The sequence below is a fragment of the Montipora foliosa genome, chromosome 12 (assembly GCF_036669935.1).
Source record: "Montipora foliosa isolate CH-2021 chromosome 12, ASM3666993v2, whole genome shotgun sequence".
Taxonomy (NCBI): Eukaryota; Metazoa; Cnidaria; class Anthozoa; order Scleractinia; family Acroporidae; genus Montipora; species Montipora foliosa.
In genome coordinates, this window is record NC_090880.1 from 4308753 (window position 1) to 4333828 (window position 25076).

Sequence of the window (25076 nt, forward strand, 5' to 3'; positions counted from 1 at the left end):
TGACTGAGTCTGCACCATGGCCATTAGCTGCTGCTGTTGTTGTGCCAACTGGGCTGTCAGACCTGTCCCTAGTCCAGTTCCTCCCATTCCTAATGCTGCATCATGCAACAATACGTTAGTTTCAATAAACAAAACATTTCTCACAAGACACAGATGATTTAACAACTTGAGAAGAAAGAACAAACTACATACATGTAAGCAACGACCCTGCTAGAATCTAGACACACAGTATCAAAGAGACATGTACACACAACAATTTATTAGTTTTGAATGAAGAATTTGAACTCAACACCTCAACTTTATAGCCTGCTTTGTATGGTGAATATCCCTGGTAGATATGTGTCACACGTATCCTTCTTTATTTTGTACTTTGTCCATCATACCTAGAGATCATCTCGGTTTTTTGCACAACATCGGCGAGGACACAGATTGATCATCCTACCAAAAGTTCAGAGTGAATATCACCCCTTCTTAGATCCATACAAAAGATTCCTTAGAGAACACTTTGAAACTACTTGCTGGACAGTTAATTATACTTGTATTTTGTACCACTCTTGAAATGCAAAACAAAATGAAAAAGGAAGAACTCCATGTTAAAAAGTCATCAGAACATTTTATGAATAGTCCACGTTTTTTGTTTTCTTCACTACAGCCAATTTCAATGAGCTTGACACCGTTGAGAAACACCTGGTTAAATGTACCAAAGTAACTAAAAAACCTTATGTAACCTCTTTTGTCTGTAAAGAGAAAGTAAGTAATGTGTAATGCTCTGCATATTTTAGTGGCTTCTTTTAATTTTTTTTAGTTTTTTTTAAATTAGGTCTATAAGGTTTACTTTTTGTTTGTAAATAATCAGCCAGTCTTTGTAATTGTAAGTGAAGTTGTCCTAGGGTGGAATTAATATAGCAAAGTGTGAAAAAGCTCCATTTTTGTCAGAAATAGGCCTTTTTCGATAATTAAAATTCAGCTTGAAAGAGTAGTTTAGAGGACAAAGACAACGGAAAGTGGATGACATGTAAATATTTTTCACATTCATTCCAACGAGTTTATTGTTTTCGCCCTCACTATCAAGCTGAGCATTGATATTTCGAAAAAGGGCCTATTGATCCACGGTGATTGTAACAACTTACCTGCCACTTTAGTCAAGGTTGGGTGTTTTGGTTTTAAGGGGATCTTTTTTATCTTTTACGGGCATTCATGTTGATAGACATCAAATATTTTTTTATCAGCTATCCACCAGTAAAATGACCTTAAATTTAAGGGTGTTATTTCATTAATTCTCTTTTTGATATTCTTCGGCGACTTTCCACGTATGTTGAGAGAAAAAAACCAAAAGTATTTCAAATTCTCAGGCGTACACACATCTTCACTTGAAGATAAAGGGGGATTTATCAAGCCTGAGATATGCCAAATAAACGAGTAGCTATGTAAATACACACCCCTGGCACAAGTTACTGTTAGGGTAGCCAGTATCTACTGACGGAATAGCTATAAAGTGGATAAGTTAAGTGCCTGTGATAGCACTCATTTATTGGATGGTACCTTATCTGGATGACAGCACTTCCCTTCTTCACACCAATGAGACCAGTGATCGAAAATGGTAGTGACTGGCAGTTTGTGAATGATTATCGCTAACAAGCACCTTTGGTTGCTGGCGAAGTACTAATATTTTTATTACTGTGTACTAGATCTGACAACTGTAGGACGACTGCCTAGAGTCTAACGCAATCCTACAAACAATCAGTGAATCTTGAATCGCACTTAAGGTGCATAAATTAATTCATTTCCCATATTTTTGCTCTCCTCCAGCAGCACTGCCAAGCTGTACCACTTGCTCCAAAACCGCCTAAATATCAACTGGCATAATTTTGTAGGTTTGTTATTGCTTAATGCTCAATGTATGCTTTTCTCAAGGCTGCCACTGTACAAGGCTTGTCAAAAACACTTCTTTAATCCCTGACACCATTCCAAAAAGACAATGCAAAGACTGCTGCTCAATTTGGGATTCAAGTGACACTTTAAGAACAAGTTTTTTTTGCCATGAGTGGACATAAGTGTGCCAAGAAGACACAAGGATCACATTGCACAACTCAGTTTCAACAGCATTATGTTTTCTAAGTTTTTTTTCCAAAACGTCAAGTAGACAAATGGAATCAGAGAAGAATCTCTTGGTAGACTGATGTAACACTGAACCGAGGATATCTTGAATGTAAGATGCAGATGTTTAAGAGGAGTCTGCACAGAGCAATCTGGGCTCTGTAATAGTTCATCTCCAAAAATCTGATAGTCTGGTGGCTGCTCTGTCAGATTTTTGATAGAAAACTGTCACTTATCTAGATATTTGGAAACCAGAATTACAAAACTCCCATGCAATTAAATGCCTTGGCATAATCGGGGTGTAGGCGTCACTGTTAGTTGTCTCTTAATAGATGCAAAGTTTGCATTTTGACCATCTGTCATTGAATCAATTTGATCCCTTGAGTGCATGTCTTTTTGCTGAAAATGAGGTATGGAAAATGTTGTTGATGCTATGGGTCAAGAACAATTGAAGCCAAAGGCAGTCAAAGATGAACACACTGTTGTGTATTCTCAAGAGGGAAACATATGTTGTTGACAAACTTGCATTAGAAACCTAACATTGAGATAGTGATAACTTAGAATCCAAATTTCAGATACAGTTAGGGTGATCCATGATCTGGTTCAGTACTTGTACACATGGTGTCATCGTTAAGAACTGCAAGAGTTTATAGTGCTATTTTGCTAAGAAATATAGGCTAAGTTAAAAAGGTGCATTCTTATCAAAGTATTCTCCAGTGTTTGCTACAGTTTGCAAAAGAAATAACTATTCACCCAACTTACAGGTAAGATGTGTCACTACTAAGTTCAAATCCCATCACGATGAGGCTAATAGAGAACCATCACATAGACATGATCACAGAAGAATATTTTGTTATGCCAACAGAAATAGGCATCCTGTACATCTTGCATTCACAATGCAAGCACAAAGTTGACGAAGTCTTTGCACAGTCTGCTGACTTTATAGGCTTGAAATAAGCCTATAAAATGTACTAATTATTTGTTCAAGTGTTGAGTTCAAACTCTTCCATGGCAGAGTTCTTGGCACATCTTTATTCACCGGATGCATCAAGAAAAGCAAAGGTCATTTGCCAAAGGTATTTGCAGCAACAACAAAACCACAACAGATAAATTTAAGTACATGTATAGGACACAAGAAGAAACACAGGGATTTCAAAAGGTGATAAAGGTTTGACTTTTCTAGTTGTTGCATAGGAGGTATGTAAGGTGTATGCACAGGATTGGCATTATGCAAGGGAATGTCTTTGGGACAAGTAAATCCTCAACAAGTTGTATAAACTGATAAGCAAGGTACAAAAGCGCATGAATGACGTTTCCACTGTTTTGCAGCCCAATCATTTTACCATTAACACAGTGTACACCACACTGTAACAGATTTCACAATTAGATTTCAAGAAAATACACAGGGCCTGTTTACGCAACCACCGGCATTAGAGAAGGTTTCTGAACTCTTGCGGAAGAAACGATGTCACTGCGGTGTTTGCAGGCAATCTTCATGGTTGAACTTGCATTTAAGGAAAATGCAAAATATGGAATATAAAACATGGAATTCATGATTGATCAAAGGCAGTTTGCAACAACAGACCTGGAACTTGCAAAGGGTTTGCTGGCAATTCTGGAATTGCACGATCTCCAGGTTTAGCACCCAAGATTCCCGGACCCTGGTTTGCAGGACCCCTGCTGCTTTGCGACCGATTGTTGTTGCTGTTATTGTTGCGATAGCGGTCACGGTTATTCTGACTGCGATTCCTGTCATTCCTGTTGCTGCTGCGATCTGATCTGGAGCTGCCCAAGTGTCCTAAAGGATAACTCACAACATCCTGATGCTGATCATCAAGAAAGGATGAATACGAAGGCTGTGTATAAAGTGACAAAACACAGGCAAGAATGAGATCAGTATAATAAGTATTCAAAGCAATGTTCATTCTTGACAAAATGCAGACCCTAAAAACATGTTATTGCCTTTTTTCAGAACCCAATGACAGTTGAACAGACAAGCTTTAATGCACAAATGATTCCGTCAAGGCTGTTAATAAGGGTCTTTGAACCTGAGAACCGGAGTCACTAGCTGCTGGGTTCTGTGTGTGTATTCCTGCTGCATAAAAACAACCACTATGGACACAATAAATGTATTTTATTTTAAACATGGGTGATGGCCAAGTCGAAGCAGATGGTCTCGAATGAAAAAACAAAAGGAGCCCAGAAGCTTTAAGTATCTAGTAATGGCTATAAACATCACCAAGCCTAAGCGCCCTAAACATTTTGACCAAAACTAGCCAGAAACAGATGGCATCCAATGAAAACTAAAAAAAACACCTGTGCTTTAAGTACAGCTGTATGCAACACTGGTTAGCATAACAAACTTACAGTTCCAATGCTTACAGGAGCTGTCAATTGTACCAAACAAAATGTACCACACAGCACAAGCTTAAGTTCATAATGTTCAGGCATGTGTATTACATGACCCTGTGGAAACCACTTCTTTATGATACAGCATCATTGGAAGGGGCAACTTTGAACTACAAGCCACAACGATACAAATCAAAGAAGCTAATTCATGAATACATGTGCATAAATTGTAACGAAGCAAAAAGGTTGGGCAAAAATATTCTGTCCCTAACTGATAAATGACATCTAAGAAAGGAAGGTAATAATATGATTCTGGGACTTAACAAAGTTCACCTTGTGTTAAACATGAGAAAATGTTGGGAGTCTTTCCTATGCCTAATAAGTGGAAATGTCTGATGGCTTTCATGGATTTAAAAGGACATCTATTGAGCTAATCTAACTCAATCTCAATCTAACTTCCCCGTCCCTGGGATTCTCAAACGCACAAAAAATGAAGTAAATTGTAGCATCACAAGGCCTCACAACAAAACTTAAGTGTAATACCCCTTGGGTGCTTTAAAATTATGGCAACAGAATTTTATATGAATAGACTTTTTAAAAATTGTGGAACTATTGGATTTTATATAAAGGGATGATGGAAATACACAGCACAAGCTTATAGAACCAAAAAAGAAAAAAAACAACTTTGAAAAACTCAGTTTGAATCCTACAATGTTATTAGAACTGAACCTGCGTGTAATTTAAGTATACTAGGCTGCAAAGTAAAGGGAACACAAGTTCACGGGGACCAAAATTGTTGTAAGTACTTAAGTATTATCAAAATGACCTAGGTGTCATCACTTCATTGAAAAAAAAAAAGTGAACTTATTACCGTGATCTTTGTAACCACAATGCAATGCCATCAGTGACTGTTTAGGATGTGCTTATCAGGATGTCAACAAAATGCAGTATGAACTCCTTTGTGTTAGCAAACAAGTAACAATGTCATCCATGACTGTGTAGTGGGAGGCACGGTGGCCTCATGGTTAGTGTGCTCAACTCCGGATCGAGTGGTCCGGGTTCAGGCCTGGCCGGGGACATTGTGTTGTGTTCTTGGGCAAGAGACTTTACTCTCACTGTGCCTCTCTCCACCCAGGTGTATAAATGGGTACCGGCGTAATGCTGGGGGTAACCCTACGATGGACTAGCATCCCATCCAGGGGGGATTATAAATACTCCTAGTCGCTTCATGATACGGAAACTGGAGATAAGCGCTGGTCCATTGGGCCTTCTGGCTCGTAAGCAGTGACTTTACCTTTTTTCACCAGTTGGTGATAAGCTTACGGTAGAGGGTAACAACACTGGCCATTCTAGCTAATCCCTGTTCTTTCAGGCTTGGGACTTAAGTGCAAACATAGAACCTAGGAGGCCTTCCAGCTTTTGTCTTGCACATGATGGCGAAAATAACACTGTCTAGTAGGGTGCAGGTGACCTAAACTATTGCATATCTAATTACAACAGAAAATTTGCACTTCACTTGATATTTCCCCAGTTCAATATTGATGGATGGAAAAATTTTATGTTTTTAAAGGAAATTCGCTATTCCAAGGAAAAATAACATATTTATAGGTCAAATAGTCCAGAGGCTAAAAATTACCAACGATAATGCTGATGTTGTTTAGACAGCTGGAGTGCGGATGTCCTTACTGGACTTGACTTGCGCCAAACGGAACACATGCACTCATGTCTGTGCGTCTTCAAAAGATTTCACTTCAACACATCTCCAACACTGTTGTTTAACAACCATTCTTCTTAATTGTAGCGACTAATACGAAGAAACCTAATCATTTACACGACAAACCCTACCTCAGGGGAATATCTATCCCTGGAAGTTCGTCCTCTCGACCCGCTGCTATCTCGTCTGTAATCGTCGACATCTCTGCGATCTCTTTCACGTTCTCTGAAACGCCTGTCATCGAAGTCATAATCCAAGCGGTCTCTTCTCTGGCTAGAAGAACCTAACAACGCTTCAGAGAGAGAAGGAATGTTCAGAGGGTATCTTCCCAAGCCCGACATAATTTCTGGAGTTGCGATAGACGTTCCCAAACGACAAGATGGCGGTGAGCACGTTGTCGAGATGAACCTATATACGGGACCTTCAAGATGAAAAAAGGCTCGCGGATGAACCCAGTCTTTCTCTCAATCCCCCCATTTGTCGTCCCCAGGCAACCCATTTCAAGAAGGTAGAGCGCTTGCGCGTAGCTCAATTGATGTGGTAGCGTTTGTCCAATAGATAGCGCTATCCACCTATATATAACTGTGTGAGTAAGGACTAGCTTAAGAAAACATAAATACCGGATCTTGACGAAGGATCTACAACAACAATGCACTACATCAAGAGTGGATTATCTAATCTGCTTTCGTCCACAAGCCCCACATATGACGCCAAGTGCCTTCCGTATATGAAGGAAAAGAAGAGACACGGCAGGAGCCTGGATTCGCAATTGCACAATTCCATCACTGGATCGTGGAATTCACTCTAAAGAGGTGCCGAAAATATTCGGATTAACGACTTTTAAAACTTCGCAACAAATCTAAGGTTTGCGACTAATCAGTTTTAATAACCCCAACAAAGACACGGTGTTCAAGGAGCCTTCCCTTTATAAATATTCTTGCTCTTTGGCCATTTCAGCTTAATCAAAAACATAAAACAAACAGCGGCTACAAACATAATGATAAAGCGCATTTTACTTTTGACTGGACGTTTCTGAAGATGTATGTTGTAGCATACGAAACGTCAAGCCAAAAGTAAAATGCGCTTTTCCTTTATGGTCTGATTCTGCGGTATGGATGAGTGTGATTCTCACGACTCAGGTTTTTTGTCAGAACCCTATAAAAAAAACTTCCTACCACTCCAAATTTCGTCATTGCCTGTGAAAAAAAATCCCGACTAGTCACATACTGATGAACCTTTCTGTTTGCAACGCATACAATAAACAGAGAAGAGACGGAGGTGCCTAAGTTTATTCTGAAGCGTCAAAGATCTTCCGGTTTCCTAAGCCTCGTTCTATAAGCTATAACGTTACCGTGGTAACTACCGCCATTTTCACCTTAGTTTTACTTCTCTAAACACCTACTCATAGTTTGAAGGTGTTAGTTTCTAGGGCAACTGTGATGCTGCGACGGTGGGCAGTGAAACACGAAAATTTGGTTGCAAGCGGCCGGGGCGATGTGAGTCGGCTGTATTCGCAGGCTAGTTTAATCGAAGAGTTTACAAAAGTAACTTACCTCGTTATTTTAGCATGTTTATGGAAAATCTTTGTTTAATTACGAGTTTAAAATTCGAAAATGGTGATGTGGAATTCCTTTACTGATAAAATTATCGTTACATCCCAAACAAGATCATTCTGAGCATAAACGTCTTTTATCTAGGCGATTTGCCACAAACCTGAAAAACATCGTGCCGACTGTTTTCAAGATTACCCGCTGAATGGAACCCGTTTCAATCTTGTCTATTTGTGTCCATCCGTGCTTGTCTTTCCTTTTTCTGTATTTGTTTTACGTTGTTCAACAGTTTTAAGTGGATATTGCAATATTTTATTCTACATTTGGGCATTTTGGGTATTTTTCTCCGGGTACTCCGGTTTTTCCCTCTCGTCAAAAACCAACCTTTGACTTGATTTACGTTGATTGTTAATTTCAGTTTACAGTGTCCCCAATTATGCGCCGATCAACTCGAAACTGCAACATCACCTCCCCCCCCCCCTCCCCGGGCAAAGATTGGATCGTTCAAATTCCCGTCCCCTCGGGCCAAAATGGTGTTCAAATGCCCTACCCTATGGTCGGATTTGTCTGTCATACCCTACTAAAGAATATTCGTCGTCGGCTCCTGCCGTCTTTAATAAAGACCTTTTGAAGACCTTTTTTGTAAGCCAATCGCTCAGCAAATGCTACATCTCTTCAATTAAACTCTTCCATCTCGTCCAAACACGTGTTTTATAGATGTTAGCGACTTCGGCGCCCGAAAAAAAAAATCATTTGAAACTTGACAATTCTGGTTCAATTTTCCCCACCCCACGCAGGCAAAGGTCAAATTCCCCACTCCCCGGGCACAGAGGATAGTCAAATGCCCGTAATTTGCCCGGGGGGGGGGGGGGAAGATGTTGAAGTTTCGATTTGATCGGCGTATTAGTGCTCCAGCGCTAGAACGACTAGACACTTAAATAAAGTTCCTTTCCTTTCCTTTCCTTTCCCTCTATAAGCAAACAGAGAGTAAGCCTTCCACTCCGAGAAAGAACTAACTGCTCAGCTTTATCTAATTTCTAAAGAAATAGTTGGTAAATCTACCCAAAAGAGTACCAATAGTTTAAGGAGACAAAAGTCACACTTATCAAACCCTCGATCAACATTTTTTTGCTATGTCCCATATTTTGGGACACATGCGACAAGACCGCATACCAGGGAAAGACTTACATAGTTTAGCTCAGGGACCTGCAATTAGACGGAATCTAATTTCTTAAAGCTCTCTGCCAATGAAAAGGAAGAGAAAAATGCATCGAATGCTAATTCATTTTGGCTGCAGTCAAAGGCTGGCGCTGGAAACAATTGATTAATTTTTTCTAGAATTTCTTTCTTCCATGTCCATGAGTCACTCTTTGATTGGAGATTCGACCAATACCGTGAAATAAACTCTCAGTTTTCTTTCTCGAAATTCCCTCTTGGAACACCAAACATCAGCCGAGAAACGATTAAGTGAAAAGTCGAGCAATATAAACTTCATTTCTTTATTGTTGAGGATTAAAAATAGTACACACTGCGTTAGAAAGAACTGTAATCCAAATTTTCATAGAAAGACTAACAGTCGTTCAAAAACGCGCACCAAAGCTGGACCTGAAATTAACTTCTAGGTTTATTATCTTTTTCATTTATGCCATTTTACCCTTCATTATTTAAGAACCAAGACAGCTCCAAATTTGCTCCCCATCCCAAAGTAATCGAGCAATTACGTTTCGATTACTACATTCAATTGCTAACGTTAATTCCTTCCAAGAGAAAATGAGGGGACAGAGAGGGAGGCTCAGGGCGTTGGCCGGGATATGTTATGTCCACGAAAGTTATTTTTAGACGAGCGGAGGTCTTTGTTCTAGCGGAAGTCTGTCTTCCGAGACGTCCGCATGCAGTCTTGCCTCGCTCTCAGGTTATTAGTGAAAAGAGAAAATGACGGCGCACGTGGAAGGCTGATGAATATTTATTTTCTTTCAAACATCGGACCGAGGTTGGCCTGCATACGGACGTCTCGGAAGACTTCCGCTCGTCTAAAAATAACTTTCGTGGACATGACATATCCCAAGGGCTGGACCGGGAGCCTCCCTCTCTGTCCCCTCATTTTCTCTTGTTCCTTCTGATTGGTTAGAGTAGTCTCTTCAGGTACTCAATTAAAAATTGCTTTATCCTCAATTAAATATAAACATCTGCAAGCAGACAAATTTGTTATCTAAAATATATCGTGTGGATGCATGTCGAAGACGAAAAATGTACGTACGAAGTCTTGGGGACCATTTAGAAACGCCTAAAATATGGAATAATGGTCAGTACACGAACAGTGCTTTTTGTGCCTTGTCATAAGTTTCTTCGGAGCATAATTAAAATATGGAGATAGTTATGAAACTCGGCAACTTTCTTTGTTTTATATTTTTGTTTACTGTTTTGGCCCCGACCATGCACAAACTACACCCTTTTTCTAAAATACAGCCAATCAAAAGTTTCGATTACTTTATTCAAAACTCATTTGTGAACCCAGGACATAAGATTGCGCTTTATCACGGTCAAGTTGACATGAAGCGCGATGTCATTGTTTTCTCTTTTAAAGTTCCCAGAGTTTCAGAATCAGTCCATCTATCTTAACTATGCTTCGGAGGTTACAAGAAAAGCAGCATTATTCACCCCGTGCAGCCGAAGAGAGACAAAATTTCTTCCCATATATTCTCGGTGGGTAACTTTTTGTCTTTTTTCCTACTTCTGTGGTAGATTTAACTATCATCATGTATCATGGGAGTATAGTGAAACGGAGGAAACTATTATCGACATGGAAAATTTCTAACAGGTCTTTAGTATGGTCTCGAGGGAAACACTTAATTTTGTTTTTATGATGTTTGTCAAGGGAAACATCAAGACTCGAGGGAAAACAATACTAACTAGTATAGGCGCATAGGCGCCTATACTCCCGTAGCGGAACTGATAAAGGTTCACTGTTTCTTTACAAAAATGAACGGAACCGTTCCACATTTTATCGGACCCGTGCCATTTTTCCTCTGTCGTGTAAACGCGCCTTTAAACTCCTTTACCTGTATCTTGTGTCCGTAGGTCTATTTGGGATGATTTCTTTAAACACCAGCCCAGGGTTTCTCAAAACGACGTGAGTTATTACAAATGTTAATTTTCTCTAGCTTTAAGCAAGGATTAATTAACCTTTTTTAAGGAACTTTTGACTCCTCATAGAAATCCTTGAAATTACATGATACCTTAAGGCCTGTCCACATAAATATTTTGCGATAAAACATGTAAAAATCACTGTTTTTTTTAAAATGTGTTAACATGATACATCATGTTGGGTACGATTTGAACTCCGTCAGGCATTTCTTTGTCTTCGTGATTTGTAAGTAATGTTTTGTGTATTTGGACAGACAGATGTTTGACGCGTGTATACGTAAAGAGTCTATTTCTTTTTGGTCATGGCTACGGCGTTACGTGAACTCGCTGCTTTAAGAAGATGCTAAGATATCTTTCACAGAATGTTACGTTCGAAACGCCAAAAGCAAAGTGGAAGGTAATCTGCTTACCGATCAGCTTCCAGTAGCTGAGAGTATCTTCGATTATCAATTCGATTATTAATTCTAATTAGTGTAACAATGTTATTGCAATAACCTTTCCTTTCCTTTCCTTTCCTATTAGTATATGTCAGGATGTTTTATACCTAGCTTATGCCTACTAGGTAAAACGTAAAACATTTTCGGTCACCAAACGTGTTTTAGCGCAAAATATTTCCCTTTCTGGCAGACCCTTTCGTGTTAACTGAGAGGTTAATGAAGAGTCTGCATGGGTGGCCTTGCAATTAAGTTGCTAGTCTTTACCGGTTTTTTTTTTCCAAAATTAAGCGTTAACCTACACTGCTTGGAACAGCTAATGTCGGATAGAATTATTTGTTATCTTGCATCATCAAAACTTTGGAATGGTGTTGAAAATCTTCAGAGCGGGCCCCAATTTGATCTTCAAGATGTTGACGATGTCGCTTTGATTAAGCAGCAAGAAGGCTTCGCCGTCTATTTGCTGTGAAGAAAGAATATCAAGTTAATTAAAAGGACAAATGGAACGTGCAGTTGAGTGTTGACAGAAACCCATAAGGGTCGAAACGTGTAACGCGCGTTTACAGCTTCCGAATATTCATTGCGAACTGATTGATTGAATGTTTCAGTACTGCATGCAAATGACTTAGCCGCAATCTCGAATTAAAAAATCATCGACTAGGGATGGTCCTTTGCATTGAAGATTTCGATCGGTTACGGTACAGTACATTCGACCTGACTGGAGTACAAATGGAACAAAAACGAAAAGCAGAAAATTTAGAAAGAGTCGTATATCTGAGAAAAAGTAACTAACAATCCACTGAAATCACACACACCTGTTCGGAGAAAATTTTCGCCTGGTCGGTGCAACCTATCAAACGAACGTGATTTGCGACGTCATCGATATCCCATCGCATGATTCGCTGGCGTTCGCTGGATACTGCCGCGTGATTGTGGTGATTCATCGAATTTTTGAGCTCAGTCAGAAAGGCTGATGGGAATCCACTACCGAGAGGCCATGGGAACGAGAATGGAGACACATGTTGGATTCCTTTGTCGGCGACTGAAAGAAAAAAATTGAAACCACAAACGCTAAGAGTAAACGAGAAAGACCCTGCAAGAGTATATCGGTTATTTATTTCATTTCGACTTTACGGAATATTATTCTAACCCCATAAAGGAAAAACTGTATCTCTTTTCGCCGAAACGTTTTCTCAAGTGGCACTTTCATTAGACCAGAAGTTTTAGTTAGAATTTTTCGATAGCTTTTTCGGTTGGCCGCTCGACACCAATCACATCAACGAGATGTTTGCCCCAAAATGTTGAAGTAAATGAAACAGCAATTGCGCCCGAAGGGGAATGAAGCAATAAGATTTTCTGAGTGAAGGGGTAGTTTCTAAAGAAACTGTGGTGCTGCGTCGGTGGGGAAGTAGTATACAAAAATTTGGTTTATCAACGGAGTTGATAATGTAAATTGACCACCGTACAGAGATTCTAAAAGCTGACGTTTCGAGCGTTAGCCCTTCGTCAGTACATCTCGTCGCTCTGACGAAGGGCTAACGCTCGAAACGTCAGCTTTTAGAATCTCTGTACGGTGGTCAATTTACATTATCAACTCCGTTGATAAACCAAATTTTTGTATAATAAGATTTTCTGGCTGCTCCGGAATTCCGGAACTTCAGGACCAATTCACGCGGTATACCCAAATTTCCGAAAAATTTCCCCCCAATATATCTCCGTTCCTTCCAATTCCTTACCCGGTTTTTTTGAAAGTTTTGGTCGATTCTCTATTTCCGAATTCCCCATAATACACTTTGTTTGCCCCCCAAATTTTGCATAAACTATTGTTTTCAAATGCTCTTGGGGACACTGCATATTCTCAAGAGCATTTGAAAACAATGGTTTATGCAAAATTTGGGGGGCAAACAAAGTGTATTATGGGGAATCCGAAAATAGAGAATTGGAAAGCGCCAGAGTGTTGTCTGGATAACGTGTATGACTGGTGACAAGTTTGGGGTAGAGGTTACCAAGGAGGCAAGGGATTGACTGGAAGTGTTGTACAGAGCAAGTTGTATTGTTCATCACGACATGTTTATTTTAGGTGGTTCAGTCTTTCATTCTTACTAATATACCTTTCCCCAAAACTCGTTACCTCTCAGTCTGTTTCCCTCGAGCTTTTCCTCCTTGACACTGCCTCGCCTGAGGAAAACAACCAACACAAGCAGTCGTGTTATTAATACAGGCCAAGAGCCCATTACGTAAAGGGTCAGCCTTTACCACTGTATCCGAGGCCGGCAAAGGGCGCTTTGCCGGAAATAGTTGACGGGGCCTGTGTCATAAGAAAGTGTGGCGCTATACCAGCCGTGTTGGGGGGGGGGGGGAGGGGAGAGGGGGCAATTTAATTAGGTTGTATCAGTTTATAAATCTAACCTCATGAGTATTGCTCCCTTGGCGGGACGAATTCAGAGAACTGTAGTGAGCAGTAAAGCAATACACTTGTCGCTCCTACAGGAAACTTGTTTTCCCTTATATTTAACCATCGTTTAAAGACACCAGGAATCCAAACTATAATTATCTCACTCATTGACTGTCTTGGTCAAGTTCCAAATGAAATTACATTACAGTTGAAAGCGCTCGCTCACAAGTTACCATGGCAACAGTAAACTCCGGCCAGTGGTCAGAACCTGATGGGAACCTGGGAATAAAGTTGGGGCAATCACTGGTGTTTACATAAGGGGTACACTTAGTATCAATATGCCATTGAGTATAACTTCTATAAACTAGACATTCATTAGCCTGCAGTGCAGGCGTATTTTGGGCGCGCGAGTGCACATTTTCGTATTAGGCCACCATCTTAGATTTGGTAACTGTGGAAGATTGGGGCGAGGAAATATTTGCCGAGGGAGTAGGCGATAACCCGCCACTGCACCAACTCTCTATCGGTCAAGCATCTAATCACAATCCAAGATGGCGGCATCGAAAACCTGATTTATCTAGCGTTCCGCGCCAAAATAACGCCTGCACTGCAGGCTAGACATTCATCTGTGATGCTATTATTTTATTTTCGAATTATTCCTTTGTTCATTCACACGATAAACATTCCCTTACCTGGAGGTACTGCGTGTACCAATGACAGTGGTTTCCGTTCCACTAACTGACCCCATTTTGCTAGTGGGAGAATGGACTGTGCTCTTACTCTTTGAGGTCGGTACTTTCGTTGTCAAATGCTTCACTCGTGGACACCCGGACAAGCTACGGAATTAAACGGTGGCAAATGTCACTTGAAGTTATTCTACTTTCCTTTTGGAGATCGTCAAGATGAGTGTGAGATAGTCTCTGGCACTGACATCACCAAACAACACCTCCCTTCTTCATAAGAAGGCAGCTTGTTTAGTAAGACCCCATTTTAGGCTTCATTTCCTCTAGCTACAGTCAGCATGATATTGGCAAACTCGAAGGCTTCTGCTCCTTCAGGCACTGTACACATATTCTCTATAATTTCTTCTATTTTTATTTTCATTTCAGTATATGTGTCTGTTAAAGTATCTTTGCAAGTTCAGTTTCAGTGAGATAATCTTTTTTTTTTCGTTCGTTCTAAAAAATTCTGCCCACACGTAGCGTTTTCGAATCGTTTTCACCTCTTCACACGATTGCACTAAAACTATTCGAGAACGCCAATGCCTCTGAACGAGCATGCGCGTTTCTCACTAAAACGAGCCCGAAAGACAGAAATTCGCGCTGTTTTTGACTCGTTTCGTTTGTCTGTGTTCGCGAAACAAATTTAAAAAACCTTAAATTTGCAAGGAAATGCTTTTCAAAGATCTGGCAGTCAGGACAAAATCCTGCATGGTAGATCTAGAGGCAAGAGCAAGGCTGACTCGTTTACTTGGACGGTTGATAAAATCAAGCTGCTTTTTAAAGTTAGAGGCGAATATAAAGTAGCCAAGACCTCTGAAAATGTCGACTGGAGATCATGAGTTTTAAGTTCAAGTTTTCAAGTTTTATTTATTTACAGCAAACAGTTCAAGTTATTACTAGGCTGGCTTGCAAATAGCGAAGAGCTAATCGCGTCAAGCCAGACTGTACGCAGAATTATTTAGACATTTTTTTAAAGAAAGAAATGACTATTATATACAACAACAACAACATGTAAACATTACTCTTCGTGCTTTAAAATATTTAGAAGATTGAAGGATTAAGGAGAAAAAGAGAAGAAATTTTTCGAGAAGAAAAATTTTCGAAAATTTCATTTTCGAAAAATTCCGTTTCCACTCTTGAGAGCGTTTTCGGTCACCATTTTCACCGGATACGTGTAGACAGAAGGCCAATCCGCGAATGAAAAGTTCCGTCAGTTTTCAAAAGCGAAAACGAATACGTGAAGACGAGACTTATTCTCGGAACAATAGAGCGTTTTCACATGACGTCACGGCGGCCATGTTGGTGTCCCAAAACAAAGAAATGGCGGTCATTATGGTGTACCAAACTAATTCTCCGGGAATTGAATTCATTTTTATGCAAATACTTTCCTTTGTTTCGGTAATCCAATATGGCTGCTGGTCACGTGAGTGAAAACGCTCTATAGCCTTCTCAGTGCTAATGAGACAAAAGAATGTAAACAAAGATTCCCCAATACATACCTGTAATGTGTCTTCCACTGACCACTGACGTGACCTGAGCCATCACATCCGGGTGTTGGACAAGTTCCGTCCCCTGGGTTTGTCAAAACCTCCTCTGTGACAATGAGCAAAATCACCAACCGGTGACGTGACGTGTCGGGTTGCCCTATTGTTCCAGAACAATCGCTCTTTGTGTCAGAACAATAGGGCAACCACAACACGTCACAATTATTCAAGATGGCGGTCCCCGTGAAAATCGAAAGCCAAAACAAGCGTTTTTGAAATTCACTTTTTTCGGATACGAAACGCTTTTATTGGAAAAAGTATGAAAATTTTTAATTGCAGACATTATGTTCTGTGGCTTAAAGTTATTTTGTTGTTTTAGGGGAGGTTCCCTTTCACGTCCCGAATGAGACGAGTAAAATCATCATTCGAGCTTCCAAAGGCTTGCTTTCACCAGAGATGCAAGCACAAGCCACGAAATAGAGGTTGATTATTACCAGCTTTTGCTATAAAACGAAATACTAAAATACATCAAGTTGATGAACCTGTGTACGTTACTCGCCAGTGAAAACCAAGCTTACATAGCACAAATGTGTTCCTTACCTTTGATAGACTTGACAACCGCAAGCTTTTGCTTAGAGGCGTAAGACCAGTCGGATTCTTCAGTCATGGAGTTGTTAGAGAGTCTGTCTACAAGACACGACTCTTTATTTAAATTTTGTAGCGAGTAGGGGCAGCCAAACGTGCTGTGGTGTGTCGAGTACTTAGCGCCTTTCACGTGACCAATGCCCTTACATCCGGGAGTGGGGCACGCCGCACTGGAAATCTTTTCGCGTTGTGCTGCAAAAGAAAAGAGAAAATGTTTCCGGTGAGGTGAGGTGAACAACCTCGATACCAGGGCTTTTTTCTGCCGAGAGAAGGGCGGGCGGGAAAAAACCCTGGCATCGGCTGGTCACGTATTGGTTCGACACCCGAAAATTAGATTCCATCCCCCGGGACCAGCTTGCTCGAGAGAGCCTGGAGTCGATTTATAACTCGTAACAGGAGATTTCCGGGTGTAGTAGTCCATCATACATTGAATACTAACCGACAAAAACTGGTTTTGAGATTAAATAACGTTTTAGGCTTAAGGACGTTCGCGCCAAAATCTTCCTACGGTGAGATTTTCTTCATTTCTCGCCTAGAGTTAGGTCATAAAGTAAAATTGGGGTTCACCGACTTTGTTTCGGAGAAAATGGCAGTGGAAAAATGCCTTAATTTCGATAAATCTGTCATAATAACGAAAGGTAGCCTCATCTGCTCATCCATCGAAAATCCTAAAAATAAACTGTTAGAGTGAAGGTTTCCGTGCATAAGTTTTTAGGGGTGGGATTTTAAGATAATTTCATGCCGCTAGGGATGTCGTAAACAGTAGAGTTCATCCTGGACGAGCGTTTTCGTAACCTCTATCTGTTGCAACCACTACCGGAATTCGATGGCACGAGGAAAGAAAATTAAAAAAAAAGACAACTTCTTACGGTGAGATTTTTTTCATTTTATCATATTTTGTAGATAGTAAGTAGAGCAAGTGATTCATGATTAAAAAAATAGGGGTCACCAATGATCCAAGGGAGTAAAATCGATGTGATTTTACGAAGCTCTTGGAAAACTTCGTTTGTCACGTTTTTGCGTGACCTGTCGGGGAAGGACTGGAACCCAGGAGAGGATCGATCGTGGAAGGGATGAAAGGTTTTTACCCCAAAACAAAGCTTTCTCGAGCACAGCAACGAAGTTTTAAGCAGTCGTCATCTTCATTTGGTTAGTGTTTTGTATAATATTTCTCCATTGCCGTCATGCTCGTCTTCTGGAGTGTGGTTTTTGTGAAATTTAAGCGCTGTTTTTTTCCACGCAGGTCCGCACTATTCAAGCCGACGAGGACGAAAATACTGCTCTATTTTCACGAAAGTAAAGGAAAAGAACTTCAAAAACATACATTCGTTTTGAATATAAGTTCGTAGGGTAATAAAAACATTAAAAAAAGAAACAGCCCCATTAAATTTACGCAACGGTTGGTCCTCGAGTTTTCCAAACTTTCAGCCACTACTCGATCAGCAGCAGCTACCTTTTCCAGCTGAGCTTTTCCATCCTCCCGTTCACTTCTCTTCAACGTTTCATGATGATTCGGAAATAAATGTGCCATTCTTTTGCCGGCCTGGAATTTTTTCCCCGGCGTTTTTGTCGCCATGTTATTTTAACTAATGCTTGAACAATATTTATGAAAGTCAAGTAGACTAGTGCACGACTGATAAAAACAACGCGAACATCAGTCATGCAGTAGTCTACTTGACTTTCCTAAATATTTTTAATCAATTTTGACTGATCACGATCTTCTCTTATCCAACGCTGTCCAAGACTTATCGTCCACGGTTTCTGCAAAGGTTTTCAAACCTCAACTTCACTAATGCTCGTAATGCGTGACATATTACAGTCGCGTTACCTGCACAGTTATGTTGCGCACAAACAATTAGCGCGAACGTCCTTAAGTAAGCCTAGTTAGACCAAGAATAGCTTTTCGGAATACAAGCGGGACATTGCGAAGACTTACCAAAAGACCGGTGTGCGACATTTGCAGACTGCCTAGATATAGCGCTGATAAACAGTATTTAAGTCTAAGCACCGATTTTAAAACTGTTAGTTTTCAGTGACTGTGACAGCCTCAGTCTCTCTCGAACAAGGTGGTCCCGGTGAATGGAATCTGATGTTGACCAAAATCTTTGGTGGCATAAGTTATTTGTGAAATTCGAGATTCGAATAATTGATTCGAATATGGCGGAAAGCAAACAAAACCTTTCTGTTCTAAGTCCGCTTGGACGGGCTCTTAACCCTCGGTAAATTTCCTCTGTTTTGTTCGAAGCCTCTTCAGTTCTAAGTGCTTCGAATATATATGTTTTAAGGTATTTATGTTCTCGTCGATGTTCTCACCGATGTTGGTGCCAGTGTTGCCCAGAATACGAAGCGACTTTCGTACGCACCACCACAAAGCCTGCACACTGAATTTCTTCTATATCTTTTTGGGAGTAGACTGCTCCATCGACAATGTTAGCAGGCTCTTTCGAATAACAGAGAAATTGAAGTACTCGCACAACATCCAAATGGTCATGATGATGTACGTTAATGCAAGTTGCTCTGAATTCCAAAAGCCAATAAGCATCAAGCGGATCAGATTAAATTAGTACCCTTTGTATAACACGTGACCAGCCGATGTCAGGGGCTTTTCCGGCCCTACTTTCGGCGGAGGAGAGCCCTGGGAACGAGGTTGGTGAAGTGAAGTCTTTATTTTATGAGGGTAACACGGAAAAGCCATAGGCTGATAAACTTGTGGCCCTCAATCAAACCAGACCACAACACCGGGAGAGGGGGCCTACGGTTTATAATCATTATTCGAGAAGACTTGAAACTCTAACCATTTGCGGATGTAATTACAAAGGCAACACTGTCGCCTCAGTTATTTAAAGACCCTGAGTGTAGGAGTCCGGCCGGAGTCGAACTCACGACCTCCCGCATGGCAGCCCGGTGCTCAACCAACTGAGCCAACTGAGCAGCGGTACATGCGCGGTGTGAGGAACATAGGGGGATTATTATTATTATTATTATTATTATTATTATTGGCCTCTGTAGTAGTAGTAGTAGTAGTAGTAGTAGTAGTAGTAGTAGTTTGTAGTAGTGTTTATTCTCTATCACACGTTCCCCTGTTATGGGATATAACATGAAGTTGCAAGTGACCTGCCTCCAAATGGCTCGACAGCTCATTGGAGCAAGTACAGCGCAATCGCAGAGTCCTGAGTTCGAGTTCCGTTGAAGCCTGGATTTTTGCGAGCTTCTCTGAAACTGCTCAAAATGCAACTAAACTCATCCAAAGCAAACATGTGTCACCATTGCTACCCAGAATTTTACTTTTTCTGTGCTTGGCAGAACTAACAGTAATTTGGACCCACGACCGTGATGTGAGAGGCATGGGTCTATTCTCGATTTTACCTCACAAACTGCTTTGCATAGCTGTTTTCAAAGAACTTTGCATTGCAAAGCAGTTTGTGACACAAAATCGACAATAGACCTATGCCTGTCACATCACGGTCATGGATCCAGATTACTGCTGGTTTTCATAACTTTGCACGTCTTGCCCGGCAGGTAAAAAGAGACATTTTGACGAAAGAATGGTAAAACATGTTTTCTTTTGGTGGGGAGATTAATATTACTGACGAAAAATATTTGAGTTTCGGTGCACTTTAAATTGCTTCACTTATTAGCGATGGTCACTTTAGAATTAATATGTTGCTTGTGCTTTTTCTTAGATAGCTGGTAAAAAACAGCCTTAAATGCACGTACAAAGAGTCCGACTTCCCTATAGAACGTTTTCACTCACGTGACCAGCAGGCACCATCATGGCCGCCGTGACGTCATGTGAGAACGCTCTATAACGGTCTCCTATGATGACTCCGCATTTCTAGAAAAAAACTTACTAAGGGGTGTCTCCAGGGGATGGCCAGTCTTTTCGCACCAACCACACGGGTACAAGTCCAACGATTCCGATTCATACCAGTCGTCATAAAGGTCATCCCAGCCGTCAAAATGGATTCGCAATCGATACTCGTTAACTTCAGCAACAGTGGCCGCTCGAACCATTGAAGGGTTTCGCCTATCTACCGCTTCCAGCTTCTGTCCCAAGCGAAAACTTGGTGGAGGTCTCTAAGATACACAAAAGGTTGATTACTTACTTAAACTGTGCAAGAAGTCTATAACAAAGAAGTCCCTATCTGCGATGGAATGCGGCCCACCAGTTTTCGGTATATATTAGGGATCTTTTAAAGATCTACAACGACAAAGACGACGACAACGCCACAAAACAATGTTAAAAGCGCATAAATAATCGTGCTGCACGGATTTTAGCTCATATTTTTTGCGGTACTCTGCATTAAGCAAAGACGACGGCTACGGCAAGGAAAACGTTAGTCTAAAATATAACTCAGCGCTATCGCAAGTATTTCGCGATTATTCCGTCTTGTTCACCTTGTACAATACAGGCAAACTATCCTGTAACTGACTTAACTGATTATAGTGTAATGTAAAGTGCTAAGTATCTACCCCATATGAACCATGTGAGCGTTAGCCCTACTGATGGAAATGGGCCGACACAAGGACAGAGAAAAACTCTGACCAGGGTGGGAATTTGAACCCCCACGACCTTCGGGTTAGATCACCGCTGCTCTACCGACTGAGCTACAGAGTCGGACGGGAGCAGGCCGTGGGAAGTGACGATGTTAAAGTCACGGCAATGAACATGTACAAGTACAAGGAAGGATTACGATTTTGCAAACGTTGGCCGTGTAGCACTTATATTAGAAAAGACTTAACTGATTATAGTGTAATGTGAAGTGCTAAGTATCTACCCCATATGAACCATGTGAGCGTTAGCCCTACTGATGGAATTGGGCCCACACAAGGACAGAGAACTTAAACTCCCTAATGACGACGTGAAATCACCAAATTTGAGGTCTTGACGACAACGTGAGCATTCAACAGAGAATCGTTCATTCTCTATTTTCATTCTGAAACCGCATATACCAATTTATTTTTAGGGTACGAAGGGTTAACGCTTGCAAAGTCAGTTTTCTAATCTCTCAAAGGTTAACAATTCAACTCAATAATCAACTCATTTAACACAACTTAATTTCCTTCATCCTCTCATTCACCGACGCAATCACTCTAGTACTGTTTTTTGAAAATATTTAAACCTTTTCACGATGTCCACTCGAGTGATGCCTTGATAAGACTTACACAGAGGTCCATTTTGGATCAAGGTAGTAACCTGCTCTATGGCAATTTATGTATAATTATAGTTTTTTATTCATATTTTAATTTGTATTTTAATTGTAATAGTTATTTGTCATTCAATACTGAATATCACGGTTGGTATATATGGTATCATTGTTTCGTCAATCTCTCACCGTTTTAAACAGTTGATTTGGAGCTGCAATGGAACCGGTTGACCTCAAGTACTCTTCCCAGCAAAAAGTGTGAAAATCATCATCTAAAAGTGAACGGTAAATGAACTGGCGAGTTAGAAGAAAAATCCAATACGAAGTTGCTATGTTGGGCCCGGTTGTTCGAAAGCCGATTAACGCTAATCCCAGATTAAAAATTAACCAAGGAGGTTATTTCTCTACTCCCAAATGCTGTTCAATGCTGATATTCAGCACAACTTTACAATAGAAGAAGTCAATCTTGAAAAACAAAAATAGGCAAAAGAAACTTTCACCAAAAAGTTGAAAAAAGGAAACAAAAGTTTACGCTAATCCTGGATTAAGTTAATCGGCTTTCGAACAACTGGGCCAAATTTGAAGTTCAGGGCCTGGTTGTTAGAAAGCCGATTAAGTTAATCCAGGATTAGCGTAAAGTTTCGTTTCATGTTTTCAACTTTTTGGTGAAAGTTTCTTTTGCTTGTTTTTGTTTTTTAAGATTGACTTTTTCTACTGCAAAGTTTTCCCGAATATCAGCGTTGAACGACATTTGGAAGTCGAGAGGTAAACTCCTTGGTTAATTTTTAATCTCGGATTAGCGTTAATCGGCTTTTGAACAACCGGGCCCAGGTCCTCTTTGAATTTGCTGTTACCAGCCCCAAATCTTAGGGAACTACTTAGAGCCGGGTTATCAGTCACACGTGCCCCTCAACGACCCTTTTTTCATTTTTCGAGAAAATTAATTTGGGTGGAGGTCAATCAAATCTTTCCATGACAATAATCCTATTCCCTCGGCTGCAGTCAAATTCGTTACGGAAACATTTGATTGACGTTTACCCAAATTTAGTTTCGAAAAATGAAAAAAAAAAAAACAGTCGTCGAGGGGCGCGTGTGAATAGTCACCGCTGTAAGATAAGCAAGTTTTTTTCCAGTTAAGCAATAGAGGACGTTTTCCGTGTTTCCTAAACACGATCGGGGAGTTGGGAGCTTCCCAACTTCCCCGAGTGTTTAGATGAGGCTATGGAAACACGGAAAAAAGTCCTCTATTGCTTTTATCAAATATTTCTCAAAGATAATTCGACAAATGAAGGAAACAAATGAAGGAAAATTCTTGATTGAAACAGATTTTCTTGATACACGCTCATATTTCATACCAGCCAATCAAAACGCGCGTCTGATAGCATACAGCCAATCAAAATTCGTGATGTCACAGCCGTATTTCCATACTATCATCAACACATCTATTGACCAATGAGAGTGCGCGTACTATCCTAATTATTTTATTATGGCTTATATTATTACTAAACTCGATGGCATCAAAACACTTTCTGTGTCCTTTCACCTGTCTCTAGATGGTCATGTTTATCTATAACAAGGATTGCATATTTCCGTTGCATGTCTGAATCAGACTAAAGAGTTACGTAATCCTTTACTGAAGATAATGCTACGCTAACGTTAATTCTAATGTTGACTTTGACTTGATGGGAGTATTGGGAACTTCGTGACCTCCATCAAAATCGAGGAGATATAATATCACATGCACTGATCTTGGAAATATAAGTGTGTTTTCCTTCACTCGCCCTTAGCGGACCAGTCCAAAGAGAGACTTCTCAATGATTACGTATCTCCGAGGCGTACCACTCGTTTACGCTAAATTGCAACTCACCGTTTGGCGGATTCAAATTCCTCTTGTTCTCCCTACACCACCCCACTGGTCTAATGTAAGGACAATCGTCACCACACCAGTAGTCATAGGAATCGTCCCACTCATCAAAATGAACGAGAAAGTAGTTGCCAATCACATTTGTCACCGAAGCAACGCAGATAAGGTCTGGGTTCATGCGATCGACTGCCTCTATCTTCATTCCAGTCTTAAAGCCATGTTTGGTGGTGGAAATCTGTCGGAAAATAGGTGGAGTGTATTCATCTAGGGCGGTTTTCAATTGAGTGTCGAAAGTAATTAGCGAAGTGCTTTGGTTTTGCATTACTTCACCCAATGATTGGTTCTAAGTTCTCCCGCCACTTTTTCAACCAATCAGAAGTAAAACCAAAACCAATCGTGGCTCGCGCGTGCGCATTTTCCCGCGCTTTGTGTCAGCTTCGTATAATTACTTCGATTTTTGATTGGTTTACTGGACCGTATCCGTCCTTTGTGATTGGCCAAAGTAATAACTTTGGTTTTGGTTTTAAGACACTCGATTGAAACTCGCTCTATCAAAATAAGAAGCGTTAATTAAAAGTAAAACATCCAGACAGCCAACCACGTGCTATCAGAGATACACCGTAAAATTAAACCGAGCACTCCTTGTCTTTGTTTTAGTGATGACTGTTTTGGGCTAAAGTGGCATTTCACTTACAGGTTTAAAGAGTTCCTCGGGTGCTGCTTTGGCCTCGCACGCTTTCAAATAGTTTTCCCAGCTGAAGTCAGAGGGCGACATGTCTGAAAAAAGAAAGGTTTGGATTTCATTTCACTTTCAGCAAAATGTTACTTCTCGAATTGATAACCACAGCTTAATTATACATGCATATTTCTGACTTATGCACGAATTCCTCTTCTCTTCTTGCGAGTAAACAACAACAACAACAACAACAACAACAACAACGAAACACAAACCAGTCCCTCTTGCCTTTATTTGTTGTATATTGGCGAGAAGTAATAACCAACTTACTTCGAGGAGGATTAAGTCGCTGACCATTTTTCTGGCACCAACCAACAGGAAAAAGAAACGGCGAGTCTGTGCTTGCCCAGAAATCATAGCTCTCGGACCAACCATCAAAGTGAAGCCTCATGCGTGTCCCTTTAACTTTCACCACAGTACAAACACAAATGTATGAAGGGTGCTTTGGGTCTACTGCTTCTAGCTTCATGTCTTTTTCGAATCCACAAGACGTTTTGCTCTCAAGATCAAGAAAGGGGTTCTCCTGTAATAATAAGAAAAGAAAGAAGAATTCCTTCAGTTTTCGGTACCTAAAAAGCTACTATTGTTTTGTAAGAACAGAAATCAAATGGCGGGAAAAAGCAAGCGACAGCCAACATCCGGGACCTGTGTAACATCCATAAGGCCATGCAAGCGCATTTACTTCTTGTTAATTAGTGTCTATTGTTCTAACAAAAGGCTCTAATGAACATCAAACTACAGAGTTTGCGAATGCTTATTGTATTTATGCTTGCGTCGCTAGTGAAAACCAGGCTT

The 25076-nt window shown here is 40.5% G+C and overlaps 2 protein-coding genes across 4 annotated transcripts in view; both read right to left on the minus strand.

Moving 5' to 3' along the window:
- Positions 1–6575, minus strand: part of LOC137979077 (DNA ligase 1-like) — an 18392-nt gene extending 11817 nt beyond the window's left edge. The window contains exons 1-3 of one of the 2 annotated variants that reach the window (XM_068826246.1): positions 6292–6575; positions 3683–3953; positions 1–95 (exon numbers count right to left, since the gene is read on the minus strand). The exon at positions 1–95 is cut by the window's left edge and continues 412 nt beyond it. In XM_068826246.1, coding sequence (XP_068682347.1) covers positions 1–95; positions 3683–3953; positions 6292–6501 — 576 coding nt within the window. In that variant the 5' untranslated portion in view covers positions 6502–6575. The remainder of the gene's footprint in view (positions 96–3682; positions 3954–6291) is intronic. The other variant, XM_068826247.1, reaches the window with a different exon arrangement.
- Positions 6576–10631: 4056 nt separating this feature from the next.
- LOC137979297 (lethal(3)malignant brain tumor-like protein 4) overlaps positions 10632–25076 on the minus strand; it is a 30055-nt gene continuing 15610 nt past the window's right edge. Inside the window, exons 9-19 of one of the 2 annotated variants that reach the window (XM_068826537.1) lie at positions 24552–24804; positions 24240–24322; positions 23549–23780; positions 21871–21953; positions 20386–20611; positions 16490–16726; positions 15905–15998; positions 14376–14519; positions 13420–13466; positions 12104–12330; positions 10632–11751 (exon numbers count right to left, since the gene is read on the minus strand). In XM_068826537.1, the coding sequence (XP_068682638.1) occupies positions 11641–11751; positions 12104–12330; positions 13420–13466; positions 14376–14519; positions 15905–15998; positions 16490–16726; positions 20386–20611; positions 21871–21953; positions 23549–23780; positions 24240–24322; positions 24552–24804 (1737 nt within the window). In that variant the 3' untranslated portion in view covers positions 10632–11640. The remainder of the gene's footprint in view (positions 11752–12103; positions 12331–13419; positions 13467–14375; positions 14520–15904; positions 15999–16489; positions 16727–20385; positions 20612–21870; positions 21954–23548; positions 23781–24239; positions 24323–24551; positions 24805–25076) is intronic. The other variant, XM_068826538.1, reaches the window with a different exon arrangement.